This window comes from Gobio gobio (assembly GCF_949357685.1).
Source record: "Gobio gobio genome assembly, chromosome: 17".
Classification (NCBI taxonomy): Eukaryota; Metazoa; Chordata; class Actinopteri; order Cypriniformes; family Gobionidae; genus Gobio; species Gobio gobio.
Genome location: NC_137110.1, coordinates 22,714,209 through 22,727,103, shown reverse-complemented (window position 1 = coordinate 22,727,103; position 12,895 = coordinate 22,714,209). Strand labels below are relative to the sequence as shown.

The window sequence follows — 12,895 nt, the reverse complement described above, 5'->3', positions numbered from 1 at the left end:
TCCCCCCTCTTTTGCTGCCAAAAAAGCCCTGACCCGTCAAGGCATGGACTCTACTAGACCCCTGAAGATGTGCTGTGGTATCTGGCACCAAGATGTTAGCAGCAGATCCTTTAAGTCCTGTACGTTGCAAGGTGTGGCCTCCATGGATCGGACTTGTTTGTTCAGCACATACCACAGATGCTCGATTGGATTGAGATCTGGGGAATTTGCAGGTCAAGTCAACACCTCAAACTCGTTGTTGTGCTCCTCAAACCATTAATGAACCATTTTTGGTTTGAGGCAGAGTGCATTATCCTGCTGAAAGAGGCCACAGCCACCAGGGAATACCATTTCCATTAAAGATTGTAGATGGTCTGCAACAATGCTTAGGTAGGTGGTACGTGTCAAAGTAACACCCACATGGATGGCAGGACCCAAATTTTCCCAGCAGAACATTGCCCAAAGCATCACACTGCCTTCGCCGGCTTGCCTTCTTCCCATAGTGCTTCATCGTGCCATGTGTTTCCCAGGTAAGCGACGTACACGTGATGTAAAAGAAAGCGTGATCCATCAGACCAGGCCACCTTCTTCCATTGCTCTGGGGTCCAGTTCTGATGCTCACGTGCCCACTGTTGGTGCTTTCGGCGGTGGACGGGGATCAGCATGGGCACCCTGAATGGTCTGTGGCTATGCAGACCATATGCAACAACTGCGATGCACTGTGTATTCTGACACCTTTCTATCAGAACCAGCATTAACTTCTTGAGCAATTTGAGCTACAGTAGCTCGTCTGTTTGATCGGACCACACAGGCCAGCCTTCAACCCCCACGTGCATCAATGAGCCATGACCCTGTCGCCAGTTCACCACTGTTCCTGCCTTGGACCACTTTTGATAGATACTGACCACTGCAGAACGGGAACACCCCACAAGAGCTGCAGTTTTGGAGATGCTCTGGTGGTTCCAAACTTCTTCCATTTACGGATGATGGAGGCCACTGTGCTCATTGGGACCTTCAATGCTGAAGAAATGTGTCTGTACCGTTCCCCAGATCTGTCTTGGAGGTCTACAGACAATTCCTTGGGCTTCATGGCTTGGTTTGTGCTCTGACATGAACTGTTAACTGTGGGACCTTATATAGACAGGTGTGTGCCTTTCCAAATCATGTCCAATCAACTGAATTTACCACAGGTGGACTCCAATCTTTCACATTGTCATTATGGGGTATTGTTTGTAGAATTGAGAAAAAAAGCATGAATTGAATGCATTTTGGAATAAGGCTGTAACTATATATATTTATTTATTTTTACTTTGTCTGTCAAAACCTCACACATCACTGCCATATGTTATAAAATCTGAAGCGACAGGAGTATTTGTTGAAGTCACCTATACACTCTAAAAAAAAATGCTCGTAATCATAGGGGAACCTTTTTTAGTGCTATATAGCACCAATTTTGGTGCTTCAGTGGTTCTTCAGCGGTTCTTCAGAGGTGCTATATAGCACCTTAGTCAAAGAACCGGTGAAGAACCTCTGAAGAACCGCTGAAGAACCTCTGAAGAACCGCTGAAGAACCACTGAAGCACCAAAATTGGTGCTATATAGCACTAAAAAAGGTTCCCCTATGATTACGAGCCAATAACCATTTTTGGTGCAATATAGAACCTTTTTTTTTTTAGAGTGTACCAATCAATACAGGTCACAAGTCCCAGTATCCTTTGCATTATGGCTCATATTCATTCGAAAAGCACTGATTTAAGAGAGCTATCTGCTTCTCAAAAGCCTTCATGGCATGATTCCCTCAGAGATTTTATTTATGATAAGGGTTTTCAAAGAATGTTGTGCGACTGGAAGTTGATGAGATGTTATTTTGTTCAATGACATCTTTTGTTGGAGATAAATGGCCCTCTGTGTTTTATGATGGGCAACAGCTTCACTAAGTGGCCAATTACGGTAATTGGATGACCCACCCACTCTTCACCCCAACAGCTCAGCACAGAGAGAATCCAACTAGTCAAAGGTCAAAGTTGAAGACTCATTATCTCTCATCCAGAAAAAGACTGCCTGAGTGAACTTTTTAATAGCCAGAACATTTGTGTTAAGTACATCCATCACAGGACACATCTTCACTGAACACATCAGGCCACTTTTTTGATGTTAACTAAAACTAAAAAATTTAAATAAAGCTTAAAAAATTATGAATAATAGACAGAAAAACTTAAACTTCAAAAACAAAGAAAAGAAAATTATAAATGCTGCCTTGCCAACTAACTGAAATAAGTTGAAATACTAAAATCGATAAAACTGAAATAAACATATATTAAAGCTATATAGTAAAATGACAAAAGCGCATAAAATTTTATTTAAATGAACTGAAATTATAAATATAAAAATAAAAGCTAATTTAAAACATAAAGTAATATAGCATTTAATAAACAATACTAAAATAACACTGCACAAAAGTAGCCCATACAGTTTGCACAATATTTTTAAAGTCTTCGAATGATAGGTTTGTGTAAGGAAATGCAAGTCCCAAAATTTAAGTCATTCTTCAGTGCAAATCATGAATAGTTATTCATAAAAGTAATAGTGACGTCTGATTCATGAATCATTCTTTTGAATCAATTCTTTTGGTTCAGTCCAGTCATCAAAATGCTCTTCTAAATCCTCCTTTTGTGTTCCACAGAGAGAAATTTAACAACTATTACTTAAACAACTTTGGTCACCTAGTTTGTGCAAAGCACCTGGACTATTTATAGAAACATGTTTCAATGAAATATATGTCAGAAAAACTGACAAAGATCCATGAAGAATAACGAGAGCTATGTTATGACATCCCCTGAAGCTGTTACTGTGTAAGGGGCACAGAAAAAGCATTCCTGAACACCCATGTTACATTATCTGTCATTCAAGACTTCATCTTTCCTTTAGAGTTCTTTTACCTCAAAACTCGTCCCTTGAGAGATTGTGATACAGCTCTATAAGCGTAAAAAAGTCTGAAATGTTGTCAGGAGCTCAGCAGGCCATAGCAGAGGCTTTAACTGATGGCTCCAAAGGGGGTCAGTGCTCGGTCTTCCTCGTTTTCAAACAAGAGACACATGACCTAGGCCATGCTGTTCCACTGAGGTGAAAAAGTCTTTTCTAATTGGTCTTTGTTTCTGAAATAGAATGCCCCTTGGTTCACAAGTTTGAGACCTTTATTTCAATTTGGATGGTACAAAAAGCTTAGTATTTAAACACTATTGGCACATGCTTTACTCTGGAAATAGTGAATGGTACTTATTTAGTATTTCTGCGTTAGTTTCCAGTAAAAATGACCTAAACGACCTTAAAATAAGATACATTTACATTAGAAGCAACACTGTAGGATAAAAAAGATTGTTTTCAAAAAGATCTTGAATCACGTTTATTCTTTTTTTCTGTCTGTGTTAAGGATAAATATTGCTTGTAAAGAGTGAATGCTCATCAAATAAAATTGTTAGTTAATAAAATAATAACTTTACACATAGTGGGCCCTACACTGTAAAAAAAATCCCTGTAAAATTTACGGTAAAAAAACGGCAGCTGTGGTTGCCAGAACTTTACCGTAAAAAATACGGCAGTAACGTTTTAGGTTTTTAGGGACAGCACCTTATAATTTAAAGGTTTATAATGTAATAACTACGGTTACATTTTTTAATCTATTTTACAGTTCAAAACCGTATCATTTAAAGGTTTATATTGTAATGATTATGTTTACACTGTAAACAATTTATGGAAAAAAAAAATTCATTAACTGAAATAATGTTAAATTACCAATCTATTGAAATATTAATATCTAATATGTACCTTTGATATAAACGGACAACCACCAATCACAGTGGTGATGAGAATCACGTGATGAATCAAAGCTCATCACAAGCAGCTTTTAAGAGGACAATACTAATATATAGAAGGTGCTCAGTGTCATTCACACAAACACTAAACACCATCATGGTAAAACACAAATATAAAAAATGCAATAAACATTAATTTAACAACATCAGATGTAACATAAAACCCTAATGTACATAACTGATTAGAAAAAACAAAGAAGAAACATAGTTATTGCAATGAAAATACATAAAATGCGAAGTGTCACGCAGGGAATTCTGGGAATGTCAATTTACGGGTTTTCACTGCAAATTACACAATGACTTGTTCTTTTTCACTTCCAAAAACTGTAAATTTAATGGTATTTTACTGTAAAATAAAATAAAATGTAAGGTTAGATCTATTACAGTTATTCACCGTATATAGTACGGAAACTTTCTGTTAACCAATTAACTGTTTTTCACCGTAGCATTTTTACAGTAAAATACCGTTAAAATCACAATAATTATTTACAGTGTATCATACACCTGTCGCAATGCAGCAGTTTTTTTGCTAGTTTTATCATTTTTATGTCCTGCGCCACGTTGCTTAGATAGCAAATGCATTTGCGGCCATTTGTGCGCCGATGGGCGTGCTGGTCTGTAAATGAGGTGTGTCCAGGCACATTGTTGGCGCGTTGCTATTTTGAGGCAACTGAAATAGACTGCGCCATTGACCAACTGAAACCTGGTCTAAAGTCACGTACACTTTGCTTATTACACACACAGGGATGCACAGCAGCACACAAACATTTCTAAATATTAAAAATAAAAGGATTCCTCTCTGGAGAAGCATTGGGTCTTTCCGCGCGCAAATTCCGCCATGTAAATAGCGAATACGCCATGGTACAAGCGCAACTGGCTTTTAAAGGGAATGGGAGATGAGACTCTGATTGAACACACCCATTACTCATTAAGAGAATAGGGACAACCTTCTTAGACCATGTGCCGGGCGCGCCAACAGTTTTTCCCGTCGTTAAACTAATAAAAAATTAATTTGGACACTCCCAAAGTGCACTTGCGCTGTGCGCTTTAGACCATGCGCTTAGATCGTTAAAATAGGGCCCAGTATATAAGAGGGATGTGGACAGGTTTGATTTGCTAGGAGAAAGTTGGGTTGGTGGATGCGAATAATTATTTGAACTCTCTCAAAGACTAACTCTTTAATAGAGGAGCAAGTGAATATATTCATCTCATAATTATAAACTAAAAGAGACCAAGGGTCAGTTCATGATTGGAATGATAAAGACAGACGTGACAAACAATTAAAAAGATTGAGTGTGACACTCGTACATAGAAGTCATTCAAATTCCAATGAGGCTTCTACTAAACTTCTGAACAACAACTTGTCCTAACAAAACAGTCAGGGCACAAATTGAAGTAATCCATATTTTATTTATATACATTTTAACATTACATTAATATTTGCGATTGAATATCCATCATAATTACTTTTGGACAGAATTGATCATGTAACTGCATTACACTACTGCTCCTCCAGTAGCTGTATTTCTCCCTGAAAAGCAGGAACTTTCTGAGTGAGAGTTTGGTTTGTTGAGCATATAAAAAATGAATTGACAAGCTGTCAAGTCCCGCTGTTAAAACCGATCCCTGTCATTTTGCATCATTTGTAACCAGCATGTTAGAAGATGGAAAGGATCAGAAGATGGGTTTTGAGTTACTGGACATGTGCTACTGTAAAACTAAATCCTATATGGTCATTTATACTATTCTTACTTTGTGAAATAAATGCTATTATTGTTTTGAAGTGGCAAGTCTTAATGACCCAAAAGGTTCCTTGCCGGTATTTATACATCATTATATTCACAATTCATGCTGTTATTCACAGCATAAATCCTTACATTTAACACACTTTTGTGTTATATTTGGCCCTGACCAGTCAGCTAACATCCTGCATTGACCTCCGCTGTCTGCCTGAATGTTTCTAAAAAGAGCAGCATAATTTCAGTCGTATTCTGTTTCCTGCATCCCAGCGTCCTCCCCTAAGACTGCGGGGCGTAAAATGTATTTTCCATCTATCTTGCATCTTTATTCAATGCTCAGTAAGCAGCCCAGCCTGGCGATTCTCCGTTTCAATTCATTTTAGGCTCCAAGGTATTTCTTCATTCAGGACATCAACAAATGAAAATAATTGGAAACTGGCCTCACTGCCCCAGAAAGTAGCTTTCTGGATAATTCAGGTCTCCATTCATCTAATAATCATATTAAATATATGCAGTTACTTATAGGGGGAGCTGGAGGCAGAAGGGCAGCTCTCAGCGTGCAGGCCAGTGTTCCCGTAATGATCGAAACTGAAGGATGGTGCTATCGATCAACCCTCCATTTGTTCCCATTGCAGCCTTAGAATCACTACTTACTGTACACTAAGTCCCGCCCCATCTAACTCCCTTCCAAACCGAACCTAATTTCAGCCCTATAGCTGTAATGTCTTAAGGGCTACGAATAGGCAGCATAACCAGTGATTCTGTGCACAGTCGTTCTACATACTGTAAGTACAGCTCTCACTTTTAGATGTGCCCTTCCTCATACATTATTCATCTGTTCTTACAGATCCCCCATGTTTTTGCCCTTAGCACTCTACCTCTGCACCACATGTAATACAATAGCTGGCTCCTTACAAGTGCAACAGCAGACACTCATCAGAACAACATAAACTATTAATCAGTGAGAACTCTCAGTATTACTCACAGTATTAAGTAGTCTTAGTCACATTGTGATGAAATACATGATTTTTATTTGATTTTTGTACGTTTGGGTCACTATTTTGTGTATTCAACACTGAAAATGTATCTTTTAAAATCAAAATGAATAAAATAAAAATCAAAGACTCTCTTACACAAGCACAACTGCTGAAAATACTGATATGAATGTAGCTGTTATTTAGAAAAAAATTGCTTTCTGGTTGAATAAGAGATATTGTGTTTAGATGTTTTTTTTTTCAGTGATACGAGTGACAGGCCTTAGAATAATTTCTTCCAATGCATCAGCGGTTGTGATCACCGAAGCAGAGGAACTGATGTTGGATCGCAGGGTCTCCAGCTGAATTAGCCCATATCTAGTTTCTGAAAGCACAATACCTTCTCCTCTGCCACCTGATGCTGCATGACTGGCCTATTTTCTCCTCTCAATGAGCAATGGAAAGTTATTATATGCCTCAACTTATTCCATGAGCAACAGTGATGACATTATAATCAATCAATAATTGAGTGAGGCTAATTAGCATCACATTGTACTCGTGACAGCAGGCGATTTTCAACTCGTCCAACGCCACAAAGTTGATGCCTAATTAAAACAGTTATTTTAGCAGAGGGCACACCTTCAATTTACTTAAAGGCCCACTTAAGTGCCTTGAAACACGCAGCATTATTCAATGTGTTGACATAATTTTCCCTGAAACGGTTCAAGCTGTTTACAGCTCCTCCCCTTTTTTGAAACAGCCAATAGCGTTTCGTGAATATCACAGTTTGACCAGAGCCTTTCTGTTTGGTAAAGCCAGAGTTTCCTCCTGATCTCTAACCGTTTATCAACTTAATCTCCTCCATATCGCTTTGAAATACAGCATTCTGTGCAGAATCTAAATGGGTCAGATATGTTTTGTTGTATGCGCCGACTTGTGCATATGATCCGCGCTGCGCTCTCGTCTCGTGTCTCAACGGCTCTGGTCTATGGACTATGTGTGTGCGCTGCAGCGGTAGGTAACCAGGTAACCAGAAGGTAACCAGTGAAACCAGACTTCATTCGCCTCAAATGAAAGCATATTTACTCTGTCTGAATCGTTTCCTATCGCATATATAGTGCGCTATGTGCCATTCACCATGTAGAAAATAGAACTATCTAACTATTTATAGTGTAGGGGGTGGACGCTTCAGATTCTAGAGACCATTTGATTGGACAGAAGATTTGACGAGAAGGTGAAGTCTGTGATGATGTCATCAAAATCTGTGATCCATTTTAACGGAAGTGAGAGACTGTATGTTTTGAATGCTTATATCTCCTAAATGCGAATTTTGTCATTGTTTTGGAACACACCAGCTTATTCATAACCTTAAGGCTAACATAGTCATACTAAAAGCTAAAAAACTTCCATTTTGATTTCAGTGGGCCTTAATGTTGATTTTTTAAAAATATTTAAATATTTTCTTCCATCCAAACTTAAAGTGATAGGTCATCCAAAAATGAAAATTCCATCATCATTTACTCACCCTCATGTCTTTCGAAAACTGTATGAATTTCTCTCTTCTGTGGAACAGAAGTTATTTTGAAGAATATTGGTAACCAAACAGTTTTAGTGGCTATTAACTTCCATTGTTTGGACATACATTCATACATACATACAGTTGAGGTCAGAATTAATTTTTACATTATTAGCACACCAGGATGACTAGGAACATGAAATTGTCCTGCCATGAATTCTTGTTCCACAGGAGTATAAATATGAGGATGGAGAATCACAGATGGAGAATTGCAGAGATTAGTTGAGTTTTGGATTCAGAAAGACAAAAAAAACGATCAAACAACCCCTACATAACAACATGTTGTTCAGGAGGGTTTCAAGAAAAATCCTCCTCGCTCATCCAGAAACAAACTCCTGCATATTCAGTTGTCAGACATGACTGGAACTTCAAAAGGGACAGATGGTCAGATTAAACTAAAAAAAGAGCTTTTTGGCAGCAAACCCACCAGATGGGTTTGGTGCTGACAGGGATAAAAAGTACCCCATGTCCACGGTATACTGCTGGATCTGTGAAATTTTTTTGGGCCTATTTTTTTTGCTGGAGGTCCTGGACATCTTGTTCAGATACCTGGCATAATGGATTCTAGTAAATACCTGCAGATAAAAAAATCTAGACCTGACCGCCTCTGCTAGAAATCGTATAATGGGCCGTGGTTAGATATTCCATCAGGACAATGTTCCAAAATTAACACAAAACTGTATCACTGAGCACAAAATTAAGCTTCTGCCATGGCCAGAGGTGGACAGTATTTTGAAGGTGAAGTATTTTTACTTTCTACTCAAGTACATTTTTCAAGTATATACTTTATCAGTGTTTTTCTTTGGAAAACGTTTACCTCACTACATTCCAAAGCATAATAAAAAATTTCATACTTTTTACTGCACTACATTTCATAAATAAAAGGTGTTGTTTTATACCTTTAATACCTAATTACATAGTACATTATATAGTACTTTCTTACTTCTATTTAAAATTTTAATTATTTTACTTGAGTAAAAGTATACAATACTAAATGTTTCATGTAATTAAGTATTAAATGATAGTCAATATGGAAAATAGTGCAGTAAAAAGTATGACATTATGCTTTGGAATGTTGTGAAGCAAAAGTTATCCAAAGAAAAACACTCTGATAAAGTATAGACACTTGCAAAATATAAAAATACTCCACTACTGTCCGCCTCTGGCCATGGCTGTCCCAGTCCCCTGACCTGAACCGTATAGAAAATGAGTGGGGTGAACTGAAGAGAAAAAGCACCAACATGGATCTGGGAATCTGGGAAAGTCAGGTGAGTCTCCAAACTCATCAGGCATCTTATAAACGGTTATCTTGGCAAAAGGAGGTTGAAAAAGTATTGAATAAAAGGGTGCTAATAATTACATATGTCCAAAATATTTATTTCCCCACATTTTCAATCCTTTTACTTCAATGAAAGGTTAGATTTTTGTGATTTGTTTGAATAAAAGATCAAAAGGATTAACAATGCAGATTTATTTTCACAGGCTTCTTTGTTTTATATTTACCAAGGGGCCAATCATTCTGTCCACAACTGTACATAAATAAATAAATAAATTTCAAAATATCTAAAAACATATATTTTATGTTCCACAGAAGAAAGAAAGTCATACAGGTTTGGAACTGCATGAGGATGAATACATTAATTACACTATTTTCATTTTTGAGTGCACTAATCATCTATTATGTTCAGAGAAGTATAGCCATTGGTAGGTTGCCTTCCCAAAGAGTGTACAAAAGCGTTGGCCCTTAGAAAATTCATTTATTAAACATTTTAATTAATTGAATAATGCTTTTGGCTAATTTAAGTGTAGTACTCTCAGCTCCAGTTCACTTCTTTTAGTATATTTAAATCCACTCTGCAGATTTCCCCCCAAAACCGGGATAGAAAAAAAGTGGAAAATGTCTGTAGATCCCATCTTTGTCTGTTGATAATTTGATAATCATAGACTTTGGAACAATTTTACAGTAATACAGCATTGGCTATAAATACACTAAGTGTAAAAAAAGGCAGATTACACCGAATGTAAATAGTGGTAGATACTATTTGTATTAGTATTATAGCAACAAATAGTGCAAATAGTGACAGTTGCTATTCACAAAAAGTGCAAATTAAATTAATATGCTATTTGTAGCCTACTAAAGGTAAAATATCTGAGTATGGAGTTAAAGACAGCATGAAACGGAAGTTATGATTGTAATTTTTTTCCCTATTGTGATGTATATCCGAGTAAAACGGCTTCTGAAATTAAAAAAAATGTATGGCAGGCTATAGAAGACAATAGCTGTTCAGTTCAATTCAGTTTCGGTGTCTTTAGAGAGAGAAAAAAACCTTTGTCAAAGCCTGGCACTCCATGTAAATAGTAGTGGTTAAGCGATAATCTATAAAAATTATTTATAAAGAGAGGGTACAGTTAATTTTACATACAGTACAAAGTAAAAATTACATGTGCTGGTGTTCTCAGCACTTTCAAAATAAAAGTCCTGCAGCTCAAACTGCTCACGGTTGATAATAATAAAAAAAAAAACTAATACCGGCCCATATACTGTTGATATATTGGTGAACTACTAGAATATAGACACTGGCCATTAATGCCTATGACCCATGAGACAATGTTTGTGATGATTAGAAATATTTTGAATAGATGCTTTTGGCTTACCTCCACTGCTGCTTTAGCTCTCTCAAACTCTTCCTCCAGAGATTGGTTTCGGGACAGCAGTGTGCTACCCCACCTTTGGTCTTTGCTCAAACGGCCCTGTCAAACACACACAGGAGTCAGAGAGAACGTGGTCAGCCATCTCTCAGTCACTCTGACAGGAGAAAAGGCCCTGCCCTTGCCAAACCCCTGATGCCAGAGGCAAGGAGAAATGCCAGCATTGGCAGCACAGGGTCTTTGTGTGTTCTCTCTCTCTCTCTCTCTCTCTCTCTCTCTCTCTCTCTCTCTCTCTCTCTCTCTCTCTCTCTCTCTCTCTCTCTCTCTCTCTCTCTCTCTCTCTCTCTCTCTCTCTCTCTCTCTCTCTCTCTCTCTCACTTTCTTTTGAGGTCCTGCTGTCCACACCTAATGTTCTCACACTCATAATGGCTCTGGACTGGCTTGTCATGCATAGCGCGCTGCCCTGCACATTTTTCTCAGTATGCAAATCTGAAAATAGCATGGCAGGAGACCTTTGCTCAGCATGAATCGTCAAATATGCACCATTTTCAGCACTGTACACCTGAAGACATGCTTCACATGCGGAAAGCCATTCATTTTGACTACACTGCTGTGTGTGTGTGTATTACACGCAGCAATGGAAATCAAGCTTACTGCAAAATAAAGCACAACAGTAAGATCTCAAGAGTCATAAAGGCTTCACCTGAAGAGGTTTCAAATTTAGAGGGTGACATACTGGCATAATAAACAATAGGTACTTTCTGTTTACATTTGATGATGGCTCAGGATTTTAAAACAAACACTATACAATACAATACTATGTTTTGCTAACTAGGTTACTGCTAGGGCTGTCAACTGATTAACTGCATTTAATATATCTTCCATCTAACGCTGTCTTTAAATTGCTCTGATGGTAGGAAAATTCCTTATTACAAAATGAATGTACAGGCAAGGGGGCGTGATTAATTGTGCTACTTTTTAATTGCGCCTTTAAAAAGATTCAACCAAACTAAATTAACATGACGTAACATAACATTAACTGACGTCCCTAGTTGTTGCATTTTCATTAATAATAATGTTTTTGGTGCTCCTTAAACTTTAAAGTTGCTTGTCAATTTAATGAATAATGTAATCATAAAGTTACCCTTTAAAATGTACCCTCTGTATTTGTATCTTGTTCTTAGGTGACTGTTCAAATGTCAAGTGCTGGGCTATCAAAGGCAAACTTCCATTCCCCCAATTCAATTCTCGGCATAACAAAGCCTTCCAGGCAGACTGAATCAAAGGAATAGGATGAAGTATTTGCCACCTGCCTCATTGAATATTAATCAATTACCAAGGTTACCAAGTTAAACGAATTTCATACAGGAGGCTATAATGGAGGCCTCAAAAAGGACAATTGGTCTTGCTTCATTGTGCTGGTGCAGCTCTGTATAATTACATTTAATGTGCCCTGTCAGACCCTGTGTCAGTGCAACAATTACCTTTAACATTACACATTCCATTTCCACTGCACCCCATGGTGGAAAGACAATTTGAGCTTGGTGTTTTTTTAGAACCATGCAGCTTGCAAGTGTAATGATTGCTTTATCATGACTAGAAATGTAAGGAAAATGTATCTGTACTCCTAATGCAAGGTTTAAGTATAGAAGGGTCAGTGATGTATAAGAGTGTCCATGATAAAGAAACATGAATAATTCTTTTTTTTTTTATGTTTAATTTTTAAAAAAAATTTTTTTACTGTGAAATGTTTTTCAATTTTTTCCCCCCAAAAGTTTTTCTTTTTAATTATTAAATAATAAATACTCTACTGTTCAAAAGTTTGGGGGTCAGTATGTTTTTTTTTAAATAAATAAATTAATACTTTTATGCTGTTCTTTTGAACTTCTGAAGAATCCTGAGAAAAATGTTACACAATTTCCACAAAAATATTAAGCAGCACAACTGTTTTCAAAATGTATAAAAAGTAATGTTGCTTGAGTTCCAAATCTGCATATTATATTTCTGAAGGATCATAGCTAAATAAACTAAAGACTGGAGTAATGGATGCTGACAATTCAGCCTTGATATCACAGAAATAAATAACATTTTAAAACATATCAAAAT

At 37.2% G+C, this 12,895-nt stretch overlaps 1 protein-coding gene across 1 annotated transcript in view; it reads right to left on the bottom strand.

The window, feature by feature from the left end:
• Nucleotides 1-12,895, bottom strand: part of pex5la (peroxisomal biogenesis factor 5-like a) — a 105,775-nt gene that overhangs the window by 10,591 nt on the left and 82,289 nt on the right. The window contains exon 8 of the mRNA XM_079840188.1: nt 10,796-10,891. Coding sequence (XP_079696314.1) covers nt 10,796-10,891 — 96 coding nt within the window. The remainder of the gene's footprint in view (nt 1-10,795; nt 10,892-12,895) is intronic.